The 20009-nt window shown below is 46.5% G+C and overlaps 1 protein-coding gene across 4 annotated transcripts in view; it reads right to left on the bottom strand.

Moving 5' to 3' along the window:
- Positions 1-20009, bottom strand: part of LOC136588631 (leucine-rich colipase-like protein 1) — a 389698-nt gene that overhangs the window by 60069 nt on the left and 309620 nt on the right. The window contains exons 1-2 of one of the 4 annotated variants that reach the window (XM_066588033.1): positions 14473-14644; positions 10760-10879 (exon numbers count right to left, since the gene is read on the bottom strand). In XM_066588033.1, coding sequence (XP_066444130.1) covers positions 10760-10879; positions 14473-14553 — 201 coding nt within the window. In that variant the 5' untranslated portion in view covers positions 14554-14644. Of the gene's footprint in view, positions 1-10759; positions 10883-14472; positions 14645-20009 lie in introns of those variants that run through there. The other 3 variants (XM_066588043.1, XM_066588018.1, XM_066588026.1) reach the window with 3 other exon arrangements.

Here is a 20009-nt window from a genome sequence, read left to right on the forward strand (position 1 = left end):
TATAAACAGACCCATGTAACATTCCAGTAGAAAAGCTATAAGTACACCCCAGTAACATTTTGGTTGCAGTAGTATAAGCAGACCCCGGTACCATTTCTTTAGTAGAAGTATAGGCAGACCCCTGTAACATTTAAGTGGCAGCAGTATAGGCAGACCCCTGTAACATTCTTGTAGCAGCAGTATTGGCAGACCCCTGTAGCAATTACATGGCAGAAGTATAGGCAGACCCCTGTAACATTTTTGTAGCAGCAGTATAGGCAGACCCCTGTAACATTTAGGTGGCAGCAGTATAGGCAGACCCCTGTAACATTCTTGTAGCAGCAGTATAGGCAGACTCCTGTAACATTTACGTGGCAGCAGTATAGGCAGACCCCTGTAACATTTAAGTGAGAACAGTATAGGCAGACCCCAGTAACATTCTTGTAGCAGCTGTATAGGCAGCCCCTGTAACATTTATGTGGCAGCAGTATAGGCAGAGCCCAGTAACATTTTTGTAGTAGCAGTATAGGCAGACCCCTGTAACATTTAAGTGGCAGCAGTATAGGCAGACCCTTGTAACATTCTTGTAGCAGTAGTATAGGCAGACCCCAGTAACCATTTGTAGTAGCAGTATAGGCAGACCCCTGTAACATTTAAGTGGCAGCAGTATAGGCAGACCCCAGTAACATTCTTGTAGCAGCAGTATAGGCAGACCCCTGTAACATTTATGTGGTAGAAGTATAGACAGACCCCTGTAACATTTATGTGGCAGAAGTATAGGCAGACCCCTGTAACATTTACGTGGCAGAAGTATAGGCAGACCCCAGTAACATTTACGTGGCAGCAGTATAGGCAGACCCCTGTAACATTTACATGGCAGAAGTATAGGCAGACCCCTGTAACATTTATGTGGTAGAAGTATAGGCAGACCCCTGTAACATTTATGTGGCAGAAGTATAGGCAGACCCCTGTAACATTTACGTGGCAGAAGTATAGGCAGACCCCAGTAACATTTACGTGGCAGCAGTATAGGCAGACCCCTGTAACATTTACATGGCAGAAGTATAGGCAGACCCCTGTAACATTTGCGTGGCAGAAGTATAGGCAGACCCCTGTAACATTTAAGTGGCAGCAGTATAGGCAGACCCCAGTAACATTCTTGTAGCAGCAGTATAGGCAGACTCCTGTAACATTTAAGTGGCAGCAGTATAGGCAGACACCTGTACCATTTCTGTAATGAATGAGAGTGGAAAGGTTCACCTTATACCGTGGATCAAGAAGGGTGTACACCCAGTAATCCGTGTTGGCCAGCATGCGTCTAACGCGAGGGTCACGGGAAAGGCAGCCTAACATGAAGTCAGCCATGTGTGCCAGGGTCACAGTACGTAACACATCGCTGTCCTCACTAGGAAGATGCCTTTCCGGATCCTCCTCCTCCTCTACAGCCCATACACGCTGAACAGATGAGAGGAAAGCAGCGTGGGTACCCTCTGCAGTGTGCCCAGCTGTCTCTTCCCCCTCCTCTGGCTATCAAGTGACATACTGTCATCCCCAATCTCCTGTTCCAACCACAAAGCGTCGGCCTTTATGCTTTGCAGCAAACTTCTCAGCAGGCGTAGCAGCAGGATGGTAACGCTAATGATTGCCGCATCGCCGCTCACTATCTGGGTAGACTCCTCAAAGTTTCCGAGGACCTGGCTGATATCTGCCATCCATGCTCACTCCTCAGTAAAGAATTGTGGAAGCTGACTACCACTTCGCCGCTCATGTTGCAGCTGTTATTCCACTATTGCTCTACGCTTCTCGTACAGCCTGGCCAACATGTGCAGCGTAGAATTCCAGTGTGTGGGCATGTCGAACAGCAGTCGGTGCTCTGGCAGCTGAAAGCGACTTTGCAGGGTTCTCAGGGTGGCAGCATCCGCGGCGGACTTGCGGAAATGTGCGCAGACACGGCGCACCTTGCCGAGCAGGTCAGACAAGTGGGGGTAGTTTTTCAGAAACCGCTAAACCACCAGATGAAAAGACGTGGGCCAGGCATGGCACGCGTGTGGGGCTGCCGAGCTGCAGAGCCGCCACCTGGTTATGGCCGTTCTCACACATGACCATGCCCGGTTGGAGACTCAGCGGCGAAAGCCAGAGGTCGGTATGCTCTGTCAGACCCTGCAGTAGCTCGGGGGCCGTGTGCCTCTTGTCACCTACGCTGATTAGTTTCAGCACGGCTTGCTGACGCTTGCCCACCGCTGTGCTTCTGCCCCGCTTGCTACCGACTGCTGGTGACGTGCTCACACTTCTTAATTGAGATATATAGGTGGCAGAGGAGGGGGAGGGTTTGGAGGAGGTGGCATAAAATGCCGCAGATACCAGGTAGGACCCGCTAGTCTGTGTGTGGGTAGGATGTGAGCGGTCCCAGGCTCTGACTTGGTCCCAGCCTCCCCCAAGTTCACCCAATGTGCCATCGGAGATATAGTGGCCCTGCCCGCCAGTACTTGTCCTCGTGTCTGTGGTTAAGTGGACCTTCCCAGTAACCACGTTGGTGAGGGCACAATTTATGTTGCGGGAGACGTGCTGGTGTAGGGCTGGGACGGCACACCGGGAAAAATAGAGGCGACTGGGGACCTAGTAGCGCAGGACTGCCGCCGCCATCATGCTTTTGAAAGCCTCCGTTTCCACAAGCCTGCACGGCAGCATCTCCAGGCTGATTAATTTGGCAATGTGCACGTTTAAAGCTTGTGCTTGCGGGTTGGGGGCGGCGTATTTGCGCTTTCGCTCCAACGCTTGTGTTAGCGACAGCTGAACGCTGCACTGAGAGACATTGCTGGACCGTGGAGGTGAGGGTGTGAGTGCAGGCTGTGAGGTGCTCGTGCCTGGGTCCTGGGAGGGGGATTGGATCTGTTTTGCAGGCTGGGGTACAAGGGAAGGGGCAGTGGTGTGACCGGGAGGCGGTGAATGTCCTTCCTCCCACCTTGTGGGGTGCTTGGCCATCATATGCCTGCGCATGCTGGTGGTGGTGAGGCTGGTAGTGGTGGCTCCCCAGCTGATCTTGGTGCAACACAGGTTGCACACCACTGTTTGTAGGTCGTCCACGTTCTCACTAAAAAACATTCACAACTTTGAACACCTAGCCCTCTGCACAGAGGCTTGCCATGTGGGGGTGCTTTGGGAAACAGTTGGGGGATACTTTGCTCTAGCAAACCAGGTGGGGTCAGTCACCTCAACGTCCAGCTGCTCTTCCTCTGAATCCTCTGTGCGCTCCTCCCTCAGACTTACTGCCCTTACTACTACCTCACTGACAGACAACTGTGTCTCATCATCATCGTCCTCCTCATCCACAAAAAGCTCTCCAGACAGTTGCCGGAAGTCCCCAGCCTCATCACCCGGACTCCGGGAACTTTCCAAAGGTTGGGCATCGGTCACGACAAACTCCTCAGGTGAGAGAGGAACCATTTTTTCCCACTCATGGCAGGGACCCGAGAACAGTTTCTGGGAGTCTGCCTGCTCAGAATATGTCATTTTCATGGAGTAAGGGGGCTGGGAGGAAGGAGGAGCAGCAGCCAGAGTATTTGTCTCGGGAGTAGTGGACTGCGTAGAAGACTGAGTAGTCGATACGTTGCTGGACGCATTTTCTGCCATCCATAGCAGGACCTGCTCACACTGCTCTGATTGTAATAAAGGTCTACCACGCGGACTTGTAAATTGTGATATGAAGCTGAGGAGCCCAGAAACTAGCCTCTCTCCTAATCCCGCAGCAGCCGGCTGTGATTCACCACGCCCAGGAACTCGGCCTGTGCCCACACCTTCACTTGGACGTCCGCGTCCTCGACCCTTACCCCTACTCGTCATCATAGCGGATTAATAATAGAGCAGGGTCCAAATAAATTACCCCATTGTACAGCACTGACAACTGTGGCTTAATTCACCGCACACAGAGACTTGTAGATAGCGGAGACTCTATGCTGTGACTTGAAAAAATTTGCTGATACCTAGGGGTAATTTACCGCTCGCAGAGACTTGTAGATAATAGAGGCTGTGTGGAGTGGGAGAAGACTCTAAAGCCAGTGGATAGTGCTGGTAACTGTGGCTATCTCAACCCCACCAAGGAAAGGGTATTGTGAGACGCTCTGCACAGCGGAAGAGCTGAAACACTTTGCAGTGGCCCAGGAAATATTACAGTACTGTTTAGTGGTGAGACCTCTGTCTAATGCACTGCAGACACAGAAAGGTATAACTGAAGTCGCTTGCAGTAGGCTAGGAAATATAAGAGAGCAATTTCACGGTGAGAGCTGGTTGTACGGCACCGCAGGCTGAGTACGCAATTACTGAAAGGCTGGGAACAGGCCTAGCTGCGTAATACAAAAATGGAAGCACTACTACTCCCAGCCAGCCATAACTATAATGCACACGGTCAGATGTAGCCCTAAGAAGGACCGTTGGGGTTTTTGAAGACAGGATCCTACTCTAACACTTTCCCTATATAAGCAGCTCTTTCCTTAAACTCTGCATAATACACTGCAGACTGAGAACGCTATAGATAAAATGGCCTGCACAGCCCGAGATGCTTAAAAAAAAAATGGTGCACTACTGTTCCCAGCCAGCCACAACAGTAATGCACACTGAGGAGTAGCCCTAAGAAGGACCATTGGGGTTCTTGAAGACAGGATCCTACTCTAATGCTTTCCCTATATCAGCAGCAGCACTTTCCCTAACCTCTGCTAGCATGCGTCTGAGGCGAGCCGCGGGCGGGAGTAGTTTAAGTCCTCGGCGGTCACCTGATCTCGCCAGCCACTCACTACTGTGGGGTAGGATAGGGCTGCCACGTCACAGCAGGAAGTCGTAATGCCTTCCCCAATTCTATTGGCTAGAAAATGGCGCTAAACATGCGGGGAAGGAAATGCAATTGACTCGAATACCGCGTGGTGTTCGTCTCAAGTAACGAGCATCTCGAGTACCCTAATGCTCGAACGAGCATCAAGCTCGGACGAGTACGCTCGCTCATCTCTATTGACTATCTGTTTATCTTTGAAAAATGTATACAAACGATCGCTGGACTGGAGGTGGGCTCAATTACAATTTTAGATCACGCTCCAATTTCTTTGAAAATGTCAGTGCAAGACCTACCAGCTAAGGAATAGACCTGGCAACTCAATCCTAAACTCACTGCAGATGAGAAACACAATAGCCTACTCTCAGAGAATTTAGAGGGGTTATTTAAACTAAATGACAGGCCGGAAAGCTCCACTCCAGTAGTCTGGGAAATACAAAAAGGCAAGTTGATTGCTATGGGATCCAGAATTTAAAAACAAAGAGAACTTGAAATTAACTCCATTCTATCCCAAATTTCTAGGGCAGAGGATCTATACAAAAGTCCATAAACTCTGATTTGCTACCTGACCTTAATAGTCTTAGAAACAAATTAAGGGATCTACTAAATGTTAAAGCTGCTAAAGCATTTCAACTCTCTAAATTCAAAATATATGCACATCGAGACAAAGGCTCTAAAGCCATGATCATCTACAAAATCCAATCCCCCGCAACTAATACAGTTACAGCTACCACAGAGATCACCAAAGAATTCTGAACTTACTTTGAAGCTTTTTGTATAATTAACAAATATTTCCCTCCCTGACTCATTATCTGCAATCTCATCTGCCAACATCCCTTTTCCAGATTCAATAACTCTTCCTGAGGTTACGGAAGAGGACAAAGCACAGTTACTCAACCCATTAACAGCTCCAATGTTACGATTATTTAAAAAAATAAACAAATTGCTAGGTCCCAATAGCATACACCCCCAGGTTCTATGGGAATTAATTAGTGAGATATACAAACCATTGTTATATTTAAGGACTCTATAGTGACAGGGTCTGTGCCACTGGATTGGCCCATCGCAAAAGTGGTACCAATATTAAAAAAGTGAAGTCAGAAAGCAAATTTGGAAACTACAGGCTGTTAAGTCTAACTTCTATTGTGGGTAAAATGTTCGAAGGGTTTTCTAAGAGATGCTATCCTGGAGTGCCTCTAGGAAAATAACTGTATAACTCCATATCAGCACGGGTTTATGAGGGATCATTCCTGTGACACCAAACTGATCACACCAAACTATGAGGCGGTAAGTTCTAGATTAGATTAGGGAGAGTCATTGGATCTTGTATACTGTGCCACAATGAGGGTGGTTTCTCACAAGCGTATTTTTCTGCTTACATAAGTGCACGTCCATGTACGTGCAAAAACACGTGAATTCAGATCTGTGCATTGTTTTCAATGGAGCCGCGGCTGCTGACGGTGGCTCCATTGAAAACAATGATCTGCCGGCACCCCTGCATTGCTTTTCATGGAATGGCTTTACATATAAGCCCTTCTCTGAAAAAAAAAAATTTTAGTGTAAAAAAAAAAAATAATAAACTTACCTCTCCACCCCTGCCCTGTCCCCCGCGGGGATGAAGAACACATCTGCCGCATGCGGCAGATGTTTCCTTCATCCCTGCTAGTAAAAAGAATTCCCTGCTACTATATCTGCCACATCTGTGACAGATGCAGCAGAGGAATTCTTCAATTCTCTACCGCAGCTGTCACACATGACAGCTGCGGTAGAGGATTCTGCTGCCGGCACCCCGTCAATTGATTTCAGGGAAGAGCATTAAATGTAAGCCCTTCCCTGAAAATCCAGTAAAAGTGGTGTAAAAAAGCATACATACTCACCTCCCTTCAGCTGCCAGGGCTCAGCCGTGTCTTCTCCTGCTGTCCCCTGCTCTGAAGTGCTCATCTATCAGCAGGAGGGTATTTAAAATCCCCGTCTGCTGAAAGAGCTGATTGTGATTGGCTGAGGTGCTCAGCCAATCACAATCAGCTCTTTCAGCACGCGGGGATTTGAAATCCCCGTTTGTTGATAGATCAGCACTACAGAGCAGGGGACAGCAGGAGCCCCGGCAGCTAAAGGGAGGTGAGTATGTATTTGTTTTGTTTTTTACACCACTTGTACTGAATTTTCAGGTAAGGGCTTATATTTAAAGCCCTTCCCTGAAATCAACTGACAGGGGGCCGGCAGCAGAATCCTCTACCGCAGCTGTCATGTGTGAGAGCTGCGGTAGAGGATTGAAGAATTCCTCTGCTGTATCTGTCACAGATGTGGCAGATGTATCAGCAGGGAATTCTCTTTACTAGCGGTGTTGAAGGAATCATCTGCCACTTGCAGCAGATGGGTTCTTCATTAGAGATGAGCGAGTATACTCGCTATGGGCAATTGCTCGATCGAGCATTGCCCTTAGCGAGTACCTGCCCACTCGGGAGCAAAGATTCGGCTGCTGCAGGGGAGAGCATGGAGGAACGGAGGGGAGATCTCCCTCTCCCCCCCCCCCCCCTGCTCACCCCTTCTGACTGCCTCAACCCACGTGTCACCCGCGCCGGCAGCCGAACCTTTTCTCCCGAGCGGGGAGATACTCGCTAAGGACAATGCTTGATCAAGCAATTGTCCTTAGCGAGTATGCTCGCTCCTCTCTATTCTTCATCCCTGCGGGGGACATGGCAGCGGTGAAGAGGTAAGTTTATTTATTTTTTACACTAAAATTTTTCTTTTTCAGGGAAGGGCTTATATGTAAAGCCCTTCCCTGAAAAACAATGCAGGGGTGCCGGCTGCAGCCACGGCTCCATTGAAAACAATGCGTACATTCACTATGGTGCACGCATGTCCTATCTTTGCAGGCACATACCTGTAAAGCATGGACCTGTGCACACACCATAGGGAATGCATTGGAGCTAATAGACGCGTGTTTTTGTGCACGCGTATGCACACACAAAATACACGCTCTTCTGAAGCCACTCTGAGGTTGGTATATAAAATGAGAATGCTTGGTTTGGGTCAGAATGTAAGTCGGAACTTCTATCGTTATAGTCCTATACTTATTACATACTATGCTTGAATGTTTGTAAAGAAGGAATTACAGAGTATCTCCATGTGGGGAGAGTATATAGTAATGTTGTTTAAAATTGTAAAATACCAATAAAAATCGGATTTAAAAAAAAAAGAATGTAAGTCGGTAAGTAACTGGCACAGTGATAGAAGGCAGAGGGGAATTATAAATGGTACATATTCTGATTGGGTCACCATTAATAGTGGGTAACCACAGGGGTTGGTTTTGGGTCCTATTCTTTTAAATATATTTATTAATGACTTGATAGAAAAATTGAACAGCAAAATATTAATATTCGCAGATGATACAAAAGTCTGTAAAGTAATTAAAACCAGAGAGGACACTGGTCACTGGTCAGACCACACATGTAATAGTGTACAGTTTTAGACACCAATAATCAAAGGACATATCAGAGCTTGAGGGGTCCAGAGGTGGACAGCCGAATTTAATAAATGAAATGGGTGGACTACAATACCCAGATATGTTATCAAAATTGGAGTTATTTAGTTTAAAAAAAGATGGCTGAGGGGCAACTTAATAACTATGTATAAATATATCAGGGGGCAATACAGAGATCTCTCCCATCATCTGCTTACACCCAGGACTGTAACTGTAACAAGAGGACATCCACTGTGTAGAGGAAAGGAAGTTTCTACACCGATATAGAAGGGGGTTCTTTACTGTAAGAGCAGTGAGACTATGGAACTCTCTTCCTGAGGACATGGTGATAGAAAACTCAATAGAAGAGTTCAAGTGGCGCCGAGCCACCTTTCTTGGATGTACTATTACATGTTATAATTACTAATAACTTCAGAAGGATCGGTAATTTGGGAGTTGTTCTGATTGCCTGTCTTGGAGTTTGAGAAAATGGAGAAAATTGTTTTTTTTTTGCTTTTCTCTGCATCAACACTGGGGGTTAATAGGCTGAACTGGATGGACACAAGTCATTTTTCATCCTAAAATACTGTTACTATATGTTAAGATTTATTCTGTTTTTTTATTTAGACACACAATGTGATCTTTGGCGCTCAATACGGCAAAGAATTATTCCACATGCATCTAAAACTGCAAAGCCATCCATTAGGCGATGCTGAAGGATCAGTCTAATATTCACACAATGGTAGGCTGCTTGCAGGCCTTTCCTTTGTTTCTGCCTTTCTATCTAATCACCTAGATACCATGGTCGTTGTAGACCGTGGCATGTAAGGAGTTAAATAATTGGGATCAAAGCACAGAAACATCACTGCTGACACGCCGACTCTGCTCTGCGCAAGCTAGGCTGTGCGCCTGCCGGAACATCACAGAGCGGAGAGAGAAGACGCTGACAGGTAAGCGGGAGGTCAATGCCGGGGCACGGCTCGCATTCCCCTGAGTGAATCTTGCAGTCAGAATCTGACCCAGCCGTGGGCATAAAGCCTTCTTTTCACGTCTTCCTGTGCAGGCTCTGGTGCTACTTCCAATCAAGCCCTGCTTTTCAACTGTGTCACCCCACCATCACATAGGCCATCAAATTGTTCAACTCTCCAGACAGACTGGCCAATTAGAGCTCAGACTGCCAGCAGCCAATGAGAAATAGCTGCTTGCCAGGCAGATTACATCTAGCTTTGTTTCAGGGGAGATTAACCCGTACTTAAGCCTTGCATGCACTACGTGAATTTCAAATCTACATGTATGTAGTGATAGTGCTTTTGTAGGACCCTTCTGGAACCCACTAGTCCCACCCCCTCACTTGGCTAGAGAGAGATTACTATATCCCATCTAGCCTCACCTCTCTCAAGCCCCACCCCTCTTGGGAAACCCACTAGCCCCGCACCCTATCTCTCCAACTATGGGGAGATATGTCACAGTTCCCCCTGTAGCTCACCCCCTCTCTCTTTTCTCTCTCGGGGGAATTCCTAGCCTGATTTGTGATCCTCTATTGATTTCAATGGGGCCTGCGCTGCTGCTGCCGCCCCCATTGACAACAATGGGCGATATTGCACATTCTTCTTTGTGATGCAAGGTTAGTGTGAAAACATCGCTAATGAGAGTGAAACCTTCGAAAATCATTGGTTTCATTATCATGTATTTTCACTCACTCTCGCATCACTGCTAAGTCGGATCGCCAGTGGGTGTGAGCCCTTAGGAATAAAATACCAACCCATCCATGTATAGTTCTCATATAAGATGTCCCGGGTTTTACATTGCATTAGAAACGGCCTCGTTCACATGGTAAAATATACTTGCACAATTGGGCACAGATTCCGCACCCAAATCTGCAGCTAAATCAGCGTTACTTTAGGATTGTATTGAATGCTCTGCCAATCCGAGCTGCAGGTCATCTAGTGGGAATTCTCACTCATGCAGTTTCACATTGGAAGGATGACACGGATCTGTCAGTTCAAAGCCCATCTGAACAAGAAATTAGGGCTCATTCACACGACCGTATTTGAATTGCGTATTACGCAGCATTATACGCGGTGCATCGTAGCAATTCAAGTACGTTGATTTTCGCATGTCCCACTCACACTGGTGCTTTTCATTGTGTATAATATGTGCGTATAAAAGACGCAGTATGTTCTATTTTAGGGCGGATTCAGATGATCGCGGTTTTGTCCCCTTTTACTGCCGTTATAATCACAGCCATATAATGGGACAAAACCAAACCACTGATCTCTATGGAATTTCAGTGGTTTCATTTTCACCACCTCTTTTCCTGGCCGTAATTTGTACTTTTGGGAAAAGATGGGCCTGCCCTATCTTACCCGCACGTAGTGCATACCATATACACAGCGATACCCCGGCTCACACATTTTATGGATACATCCATGAAAATGAGCCCTTATACTGAGTGCATGGGAGGGAAACCAGTACAAGAGCGGCTTACAGGTACTCACCGGGCCGTAGCATCTCACACCTCTCATTGATTTTTGGACACATTTCCCAGAGCCCTTAGGGGAATCTCTGTGGCAACACCGGCTCCCACAATCAGCACTATATATACATGGATCTCCATCCTTCTAGATGAAAAACACAGGAAATAAATGTTTAGTGAATTTGTTTATAAGGTTTCACATTTATGTCACAGGAGGAAGTAAAGGCGATTCATACTTGTCACCCGGAATGTCCTTAAGGTTCCCAGAAGGAGGAGCGACCTCCCGGATTCCATGAAGAATCTACTGCATGTCACTGAAGCCTCTTCAAAGGGAGCTTTTATAAAAGGTTTCCCTGGATGCATGCAGCACCCTGGACTTCCTGCTGATCTTGTTGCCACATGCCTGCCCTCCCTAGGAGATCAGCAGTTCCCCCTGCAGGTGGCCCCAATGAAAAATACATTATTCAGCATGATGAGTGAGCCCTTGGTCAGACGACCGTTTTTTGCCGCGATTTGCGGATATGCATGCGATCTGCGCATATATAGAACCATTGCTTCACAATGGGATTGGTTGCATGTCCGCTTTTTATGCGGATATGCGATAAATTATAGGACACGACGAATCGCAGATCGCGCCTATCTGCGTTCTACGATTCCTCGTGTTCTATATATGCGCTCAATGGGCCGGCGGCAGCAGAGCCGACCCCATATGAGAACATATCCTAAAATCCCCGCCTGCTGAATGGGCTGCCTCTGATTGGTCACAGCCCTCACCAATCAGAGGCAGCTCTCACTCACCCATTCATGAATTCAGCTGTAGCGCCGGCCCCTTTGAAATCAATGGGAGAAGATCGTGGAACAGCCTTGTATTCCAGCGTGGCTGAATGAATCCCCCATAGAGAGAACAGAGAGGGGATGGAGCTACAAAGGATTTCCTAGAGATCATCCCACATTTGGAGAGACAGGGGTGGGGCTAGACCGCTCCCCCAGGGCATTCATGAGAGCAGGGGTGAGAGAGGGCTGGGCTAGATGGGGTTTTTATAGTGATTCCTCTCTACCCAGAAGATGGGCAGGGATAAGTAATCTAGACCCACCCTATATCTCCAAATATGAGATCTGTAGAAGATCCTCTGCAGGTCTGCATCCCTCTCTCTTCTTGCTTTGGGGGATTCCCTTCAGCCCCACAGGGATGCAATGCTGTTTCCATGCATCCATGAGTTTTGGAAGGTTAGTGAGAGTGATATCGGGACGTGAATCACAGCCCGATATCGCTCTCGCCAGTGTGCAGGAGGCTGCAGAAATGCTTCTCCAGCCTCTGTTGGGGGTGTATATATAATATTTTTGCTCAGCTTTTTGTAATAAATGTTCCCTATTGTTAACACAGAGAGAATCTAAATATAGAAGCCTGAACTCTCTATATAATTGCAAATATACAATGTATAAAATACAAAATCTGATATAAAGAATTAACTTTACTTTCAATTTAGGCTGGCTTCACACGAGCATGTTTTTGTGCGTATATAGGGGCGCACCTATGAACGTGCAAAAACAAGCATGTATGAAGGTCCGTGCATTGCCTTCAAGGGAGCCACGACTGCTGCTAGCGGCTCCATTGAAGGCAAGGGTCTTCCTGCACCCCTGAATTGTTTTTCAGGCACCCCTGAATTGTTTTTTTGGAGAAGGGCTTTACATATTAGCCTTCCCTGAGAAAAAAGCATTTTAGTGTAAAAAAAAAAAAAATTAAAATACTTACCTGTCCGCCACTGCCATGTTTCCCGCAGGGATGAAGAACACATCTGCCGCATGCGTCAGATGTTTTCTTCATCCCTGCGAGGAAAAAGAATTCCCTGCTGCACCTGCCACATCTGTGACAGATGCAGCAAAATAATTCTAAATCTCCGCGGGGAATGAAGAATTCCCTACCGCAGCTGTCACAGCTGACAGCTGCGGTAGCGGATCCAGCTGCCGGCACTCAGTAATTATTTTTCAGGGTAGAGCTTTAAGTATAAGCCCTTCCCTGAAAAACAAGGAAAAATGGTGTAAAAAAATAATAAACACCACATACTCATTTTCCTTCAACTACCGGGGCTTAGCTGCATCCTTCCAGTGCTGTCATTAGCTATATAATGCATTTCTTTTAGCAGGCGGTAATTTAAAATCCTCACCTGCTGAAAGAGCTGCTTGTGATTGGCTGAGGTGTTCAGCTAATTACAGGCAGCCCTCGCCTGCTATTCATTCAGCGAGAGCTGCCTGTGATTGGCTGAGGTGCCCATCCAATCACAGACAGCTGCTTCTGATTGGTTGAGCACCTCCGCCAATCACATGCAGCTCTCACTGAATGAATGACAGGCGAGAGCTGCCTGTGATTGGCTGAGCACCTCAGCTATTTGCAAGCAGCTCTTTCAGCAGACGGGGATTTTAAATCCCTGGCTGCTGAAGGAGCTGCATTACAGCATCAGGGACAATGCTGAAAGGATGCAGCTAAGCCCCGGCAGTTGAAGGAAGGTGAGTATGTGGTGATTATTATTTTTTACACCATTTTTCCTTGTTTTTCAGGGAAGGGCTTATACTTAAAGTTCTTCCCTGAAAAACAATTACTGGGTGCCGGCCGCTGGATCCCCTAACGCAGCTGCCATCTGTGACAGCTGCGGTAGGGAATTCTTTATTCCCTGCGGGGATTTAGAATTCTTTTGCTGCATCTTTCACAGATGTGGCGAGTGCAGCAGGGGATGAAAAAAAAAACATCTGCTGCATGTGGCAGATGTGTTTTTCATCCCCACGGGGGATACAGCAGCGGCGGAGAGGTGAGTTTAGCTCTTCCCTAAAAAACAATTACGGGGTGCCGGCAGACCATCGTCTTCAATGGAGCTGCCTGCAGCAGCCGCGTCTCCATTGAAGACAATGCCTGCATTCCCTATTGTGCACGCATGTCCCATCTTTACAGGCACGCACCTGTAAAACACAGACATGTGAACACACCATAGGGAATGCATGTGTTGTAATAGACAAGTGTTTTTGTGCGCGCGTATGCATGCACAAAAGCTCGCCTGAAGCCATCCTCAGACTGTGCGACCTCAAAACAGCAAGATGGTCATAATCCTGTGTTGTGCCATTTCTGTGGCAATGAAAGCTACAACAAGCCTGCAGGCAGAGACAAAAGCAAACCGCCCGGAGCTTACTGTCCCACGCTGCATCCAACCTGCTCTTCCAGTTGATAAAGTTTAAATATTCTTGGCTCTCTCTGTGATGGGAAAACAGAAATATGTGATGCTTCATGACCACCTGAACTCATATCATATGTAATGACAGTATACCAGAAATATATTTCTATTAAAAGCTACGTGCGCAGCTGATTTCAAGTCAAAATCCTCATTGAAGCCGATTTTGAATCTGCTTTGGATGCAGAATTTGTTGCAGATATTCAGCAGCATTTTGCGCCCCATGTAAAGACACCCGGGTAAACAATAGTTTTCGGTGCAGATTTTAGTGTAGTTCTGTACCAGAACATGCTATGGCGCCGGGCCCAGTGAGAACAATTGGAGAAGATTGTGAAACAGCCTTGCATTCTCCAGCCTCTGCCGGGGTGTATATATAATATTTTTTCTCAGCTTTTTGTAATAAATGTTCCCTATTGTTAACACAGAGAGAATCTAATTACAGAAGCCTGAACTATCTATATAATTGCAAATATACAATGTGTAAAATACAAAATCTGATATAAAGAATTTACTTTACCTTCAATTTAGACCGTGCGACCTCAAAGCAGAGCGATAGGCACACAAACAGCAGGATGGTCATAATCTGATGTTGTGCCATATCTGCAGTGATGAAAGCTATGGCCACGACTCGAACGTTTACAGCAAGCCTGCGTGGAGACAGGGAGACTGAAGAATGCTGGGTGCAGATGGCAGGTATATACTTCCCTCAGCCACATGTCAGAAAGTCTTATGATCAGGAAGAATGTAAACCGCCCGGAGCTTACTGTCCCACGCTGCATCCAACCTGCTCTTCCAGTTAATAAAGTTTAAATATTCTTGGCTATTTCTATGATGGGAAAACAGAAATACGTGATGCTTCATGACCAGCTGAACTCATATCACATGTAATGACAGTATACCAGAAATGTATTTCTATTAAATGCTACGTGTGCAGCTGATTTCAAGTCAAAATCCTCATTGAACCCGATTTTGAATCTGCTTTGGATGCAGAATTTGTAGCAGATATTCAGCAGCATTTTGCGCCCCATGTAAAGACACCCAGGCAAACGTAGGTTTTTGATGCCGATTTTGGTGTAGGTCTGTATCAAAACATGATATGTGTGCATGTACCCTAACAGTAGTGTCCTTGGCCTGATTCCCTCTCCAAGTAATAATGGCCCCTGGTTTATTTTTTAATCTTTTGACAAATACTCCAGGGGAGTGAAGGAAAGGGGGGCATGACTGCACTGACAGCACGCAATCCCATACTTTAAAATTGTAAATGCAGCGTCCGAGGAGCAGGCCATCAGCCTAGGAGACGGCATAGTAGAGTTTGGGCCTTGTCACGGGGCTCTACCATCTCCCACCCTGAGGGTAGCAAGGGGACCCGTCCAAGGAACCGAGGGCCGGCGATTGAATGGGTGGTACCCCCACTGAGGTTTACCCCAAGTCCAATGTCATATGTGATGCCACCGTTCCATCCACTTCAGGGAATACAGACAATGTTGCAAATAAAACAGTTCACACACAGGGATAACTTTTACGGAGCAGAGACGGGAACGGACAGAGCGCTCGTTTACTAAACAAACAGTCCAAGACACTTTACATCCACCAACAATTGAATAAGCAAATTGGTATGTGGTGTAACAGGGAGGATTCACAGGTAGGCAGGAGAAACCACAGTCCTGTAATCTGTGGGTCCTGGTCCTCTCAGCACTGTTCCTTTTCTTCAGCTCTCTAACGGTACACACTCACAAGTCGTGTTGCACTTTGTGTTGGCTGGCAATTCCTATCAGTTCTTTCTCTATCTGTCTCCAGGCTCCAAACTCCTGAGGGTAGTAGTCCCCAAGTAGCCATTAGGCCATCCTCTTGGCCTCCTCCATCTGGGCCTCAGTAAGGCTTATTATGCCACCTCCTCCTTCTTAGGGTCTGGGGATCAGTGTTGGTCGACATGTATTTGCTCTCGTGTTACCACAGTTATCTGAGACACTGGATTGGACCAATCAAAAGAAGTATAACTGAATTAATGAGATGTTCACAGGTGTACTAGCATCCAAGTCCGCTTTATGCCCATGATTGCTGAGGGTATGGGCAGAGGCCGAAGTCCAGGGGGGGATGCAACTGCACCAGATTTGGCTTGTGGAACTTCTTTGTGGTTCATCCAGTCTTTGGAGTGATGAAAGCAACCGTAACTGATTTAATGAGACGTTCACAGCTGTACTAGCATCTGAGTCCGCTTTATGCCCAAGATTACCAAGATTACTGAGGGTGTGGGCAGAGGCTGAAGTCCTGGTGGGGGGGAGCAACTGCACCAGGTTTAGCCTGTGGAACTTCTTTGTGGTTCATCTAGTCTTTGGAGCGATGAAAGCAACCATAACTGATTTAATGAGACGTTCACAGCTGTATTAGCATCCGAGTCTGCTTTATGCCAACGATTGCTGATGGTGTGTACAGAGGCAGAGGTCCTGGGTAGAGTGAAAGTCTGCCATGTTTGGGCACTGTAATTGCTTCATGTTTAATACTTTCCTTGGGTTTCATGGGCTCACCTATGCTGTGGGTGCACAAAGATTTCCCATTGTGGTGTTTTAGCTATCTGGCACAAATACACTGAATGACTTGGGTAGGGCACAGACGGCTTTCCTAGAGCGGTGTTCAGCTATCTGACACCTACACAGAATGAGTTACATGGGGACACATGGATTTCCCATTGCTATGTAACTCACGGCACCTTGGGTCACACAAGGTGAAGGCTGTTACCGAGCCTGACCCAGGGCTCACGTGCTTCCCACACAGAGTATTGCGGGTCCTACCTTGGCCGTGGTTTCTCAGGCTTATTATGATACCTCCTCCTCCTGCTTGGGGTCTGGGGATCTGCGTTAGTTGGCATGTATTATCTCTTGTGCTACAAATTACCACAGTTATCCGAGATACAAGATTGGAGCATTCACAGGAAGCGTTAGTGATTTCATGAGACTTTCACAGGGTCACTGTATACCTGTGGTGGTTACTTTTGTGACACCTCCTGCTTCAAACCAATCTTAGGTGTTAGTATGTGCTGCTGCATTGTGGAGGTGTGTAGAAGTGCTGGCACCCGAGTCCCCTTTATGCCCACGTTTGCGGCTCCTGACAATTTTTGTAACGGAGGTGGCATGGGATTGGAATGATAATTGTATGTCAATTTATTATCAATTCTCAACAGCATCGTGGGCTATCTCCCACACTTGCAAAGAGGGTCACTGCCTGGCCCTGCCAACCCACTGCAATGTGTGTCTCCGGTTCCTCCTCATCCAGTACGCACTTATAAATAGACATGAGGGTGGTGTGGCTATGAAGCGAGTGTGTGTCATGACGCAAGCTGAACGCTGTGCAGGGAAAATTTTGTGTGCGCTGTTGACGCAGGGTTGTGTGCAGGCAGGGAAGAGGGGGGGGGCAGCAATTATAGCATGTAACCCAGGAGAAGAGGCAGCGGTGTCACCCGCAGGCAGTGATTGTCCTTGGTTGCAGCTAGTGTGGTGCTTAGCTAAGGTGTGCCTTGCTAATGAGGGTCTGTCCCAAGTAAATTGTTAGGGGGGTGACCGCCAGGCTCTTGCCCCCATTTTGGCTTAATAGTGGGACCTGGGAGCCTCAGATGCAGCCATGCATGCTGCCCCTGCTGTTCCCTATCCGTTTCTGTGGTGTTTCCAGGACTTTCTAAGGTTTTCCAGGGTTTCACAAATCATCCCCTATGCAGGTCCTATACAAAAATGCTCAAGTTGCCCATTGACTTCAATGGTATTCGTTACTCGAAACGAGCTCTCGAGCATTACGAAAAGTTCGACTCGAGTACCGAGCACAACAAAACTCTTCCTTCTCTACACCCATGGAACCAAGGAGGAGTTGTCATGGGAGGTGGAATCTGGGTGTACATACTGCTATCAGCAATGCCGTGCTGATTACATTAGAGGCGCTTGGAACTTCAAGGTACAGGATGGTGAGCGGTCAGTGGGGCCGTGAGGGCTCACTTACAGTTTATGTGTCCCAAGCAAAATATGCAGTACATAGTACAATACACACCCTGTGCCAGTCACTATACTGATGCTCCCATCCTGTGCCAGTCACTACACTGATGCTCCATCTCGGTGCCAGTCATTACACTGATGCCTCCACCCCGTGCCAGTCACTACACTGATGCTTCCACTCTGTGTTAGTCACTACACTGATGCTTCCACTCTGTGTTAGTCACTGCACTGATGCTTCTGATTCTGTGTTAGTCACTACACTGATGCTCCATCGTGGTTCCAGTCTGCGTGTACAATAATTATAGTGCATAAAAAATAAGTAAAAGAGCAAAGAGAGAGAAAAAGAAAAAACTGTAAAAAAAATAGCCATACAGTAAAGCATTATGCACTGTTATAGGACACAGTAGTACAATAAATACTAAAAATAATGTAATATAATAATACAATCATATATAAAAAAAAATAAAACCGTGATCCGTCTTCGGGATTCTGGTGGCGTTTTTTTTGTATGGTGGAGAAATATATTGCAACATATTAGAAAGGAAACTAACTTCATTAAATAGTCATTAAAATATTAAATGTGTGTATGTTAAAATGACCTTTCAAACTGCCAGCATAAGCAATATTAAAAGTTATGGGACCTTGGTAGTTTCCAGGGGGGATAGAAAAACTACACTAAAAGACTAGTTGTGGATTCCAAATGAAACAACAATAGGCAAACTCAAGCTTAATTATTAGGTGTAGAGGACTTACCCTTGTGTTCACTGCTGGTATGTGCATGGTGTACCCGGCTGAGAGACAGAGCTGTGTATGCCTCCTACCCTGGAAGAGGGTGCGTTCACACAAGCGTGTGTGTATGCGTTAATACTCGCGCACGTACGTGCAAAAATACAGCGTGAACGAAGGTCCGTGTTTGTTATATGCGTGTAACAACGTTGAATTTTGGCTGCGTGGAGCACACATAGATGCGCTCCATACCTTGCGCTCTATCAGCATACCAGGAAATATGCACGGTGCCAATAGTTAGGCATTGATAGTTCTGAGCGTCAGGATTTTATTGGCGCCACAGCGATTCTTTTATTCCTACCTTTTTTCCTTTACCCACAACCATAAGCAATAATATATATATATATATATATATATATATATCTTTTTTTTTTTAAATTCTATTCTCCACCTTAACTGGCTGTGTGAATGTATGTTGCAGCCTGCATATACTTTGCTTTTCTTGCGTTGTTTTCTTTTTATGTTTCTTTTGTTTTAGTTTGTCACCTCTATAGAGCCTATCAGCAATTGTGAACAAATGCACATGGTTTTCCCTTTTTTAAAAAAAAATCTGTTTAATTATAACGCACCCTTTGGCCCTATTGTTCCGCGCAGTGTTTGCGTTATCGCAACCCAACACAATGTGTCCTCCGGAGAAGCAAATGGAGTGGCAGCATCAGCAGTGGAATTAAAGTAAAAATAACAGTAAAATCACAGGCAACGTTTTGACTGTAAGAAATCTTTTTCAAGCCTGCTAGTATGCCATTACACAACTCATTATATAACCAAACAGACATAGGTGGGCGGGAAGTAACCGCCCCACAATGATTAGACAGCATTTCCAACACCTGACAACTAACACCTGTTAAAAACTCACATGACATAAGAACATATGGTGCCATCCCCTGTCCATATGACCGTTCCCAGCCACCCCCTAGAGGTTTGGCGTCTCCTCCGGCGACTGCACATGTGCACAAAGCATAGTGATCTCAGCATGGTGTGAAGTAAAGCCCTGGAGGCACATATTACATGCGGCAACCACAACATGGCCACGGCCAGCCAACCAAATGTGTGTTGGGTGGCGGCCAACCACAACATGGCGCCTGCAGAGAATGTGGGTATAGCCCCAACTACAAGATAGCCCCGGCCAGCCAGCCAAATGTGTATTGGGCGGCAGCCAACCACAAGATGGCACCTGCAGAGAATGTGGACGTAACCCAAACTAATTATGTTAAGTAACTAAAAAAACAACTAGGGTATAGGACAAATAGTAAACTAACAAAGAGAGGATACAGAAAAAAGAGAAAGGGCT

The sequence above is a fragment of the Eleutherodactylus coqui genome, chromosome 1, assembly GCF_035609145.1.
Source record: "Eleutherodactylus coqui strain aEleCoq1 chromosome 1, aEleCoq1.hap1, whole genome shotgun sequence".
Classification (NCBI taxonomy): Eukaryota; Metazoa; Chordata; class Amphibia; order Anura; family Eleutherodactylidae; genus Eleutherodactylus; species Eleutherodactylus coqui.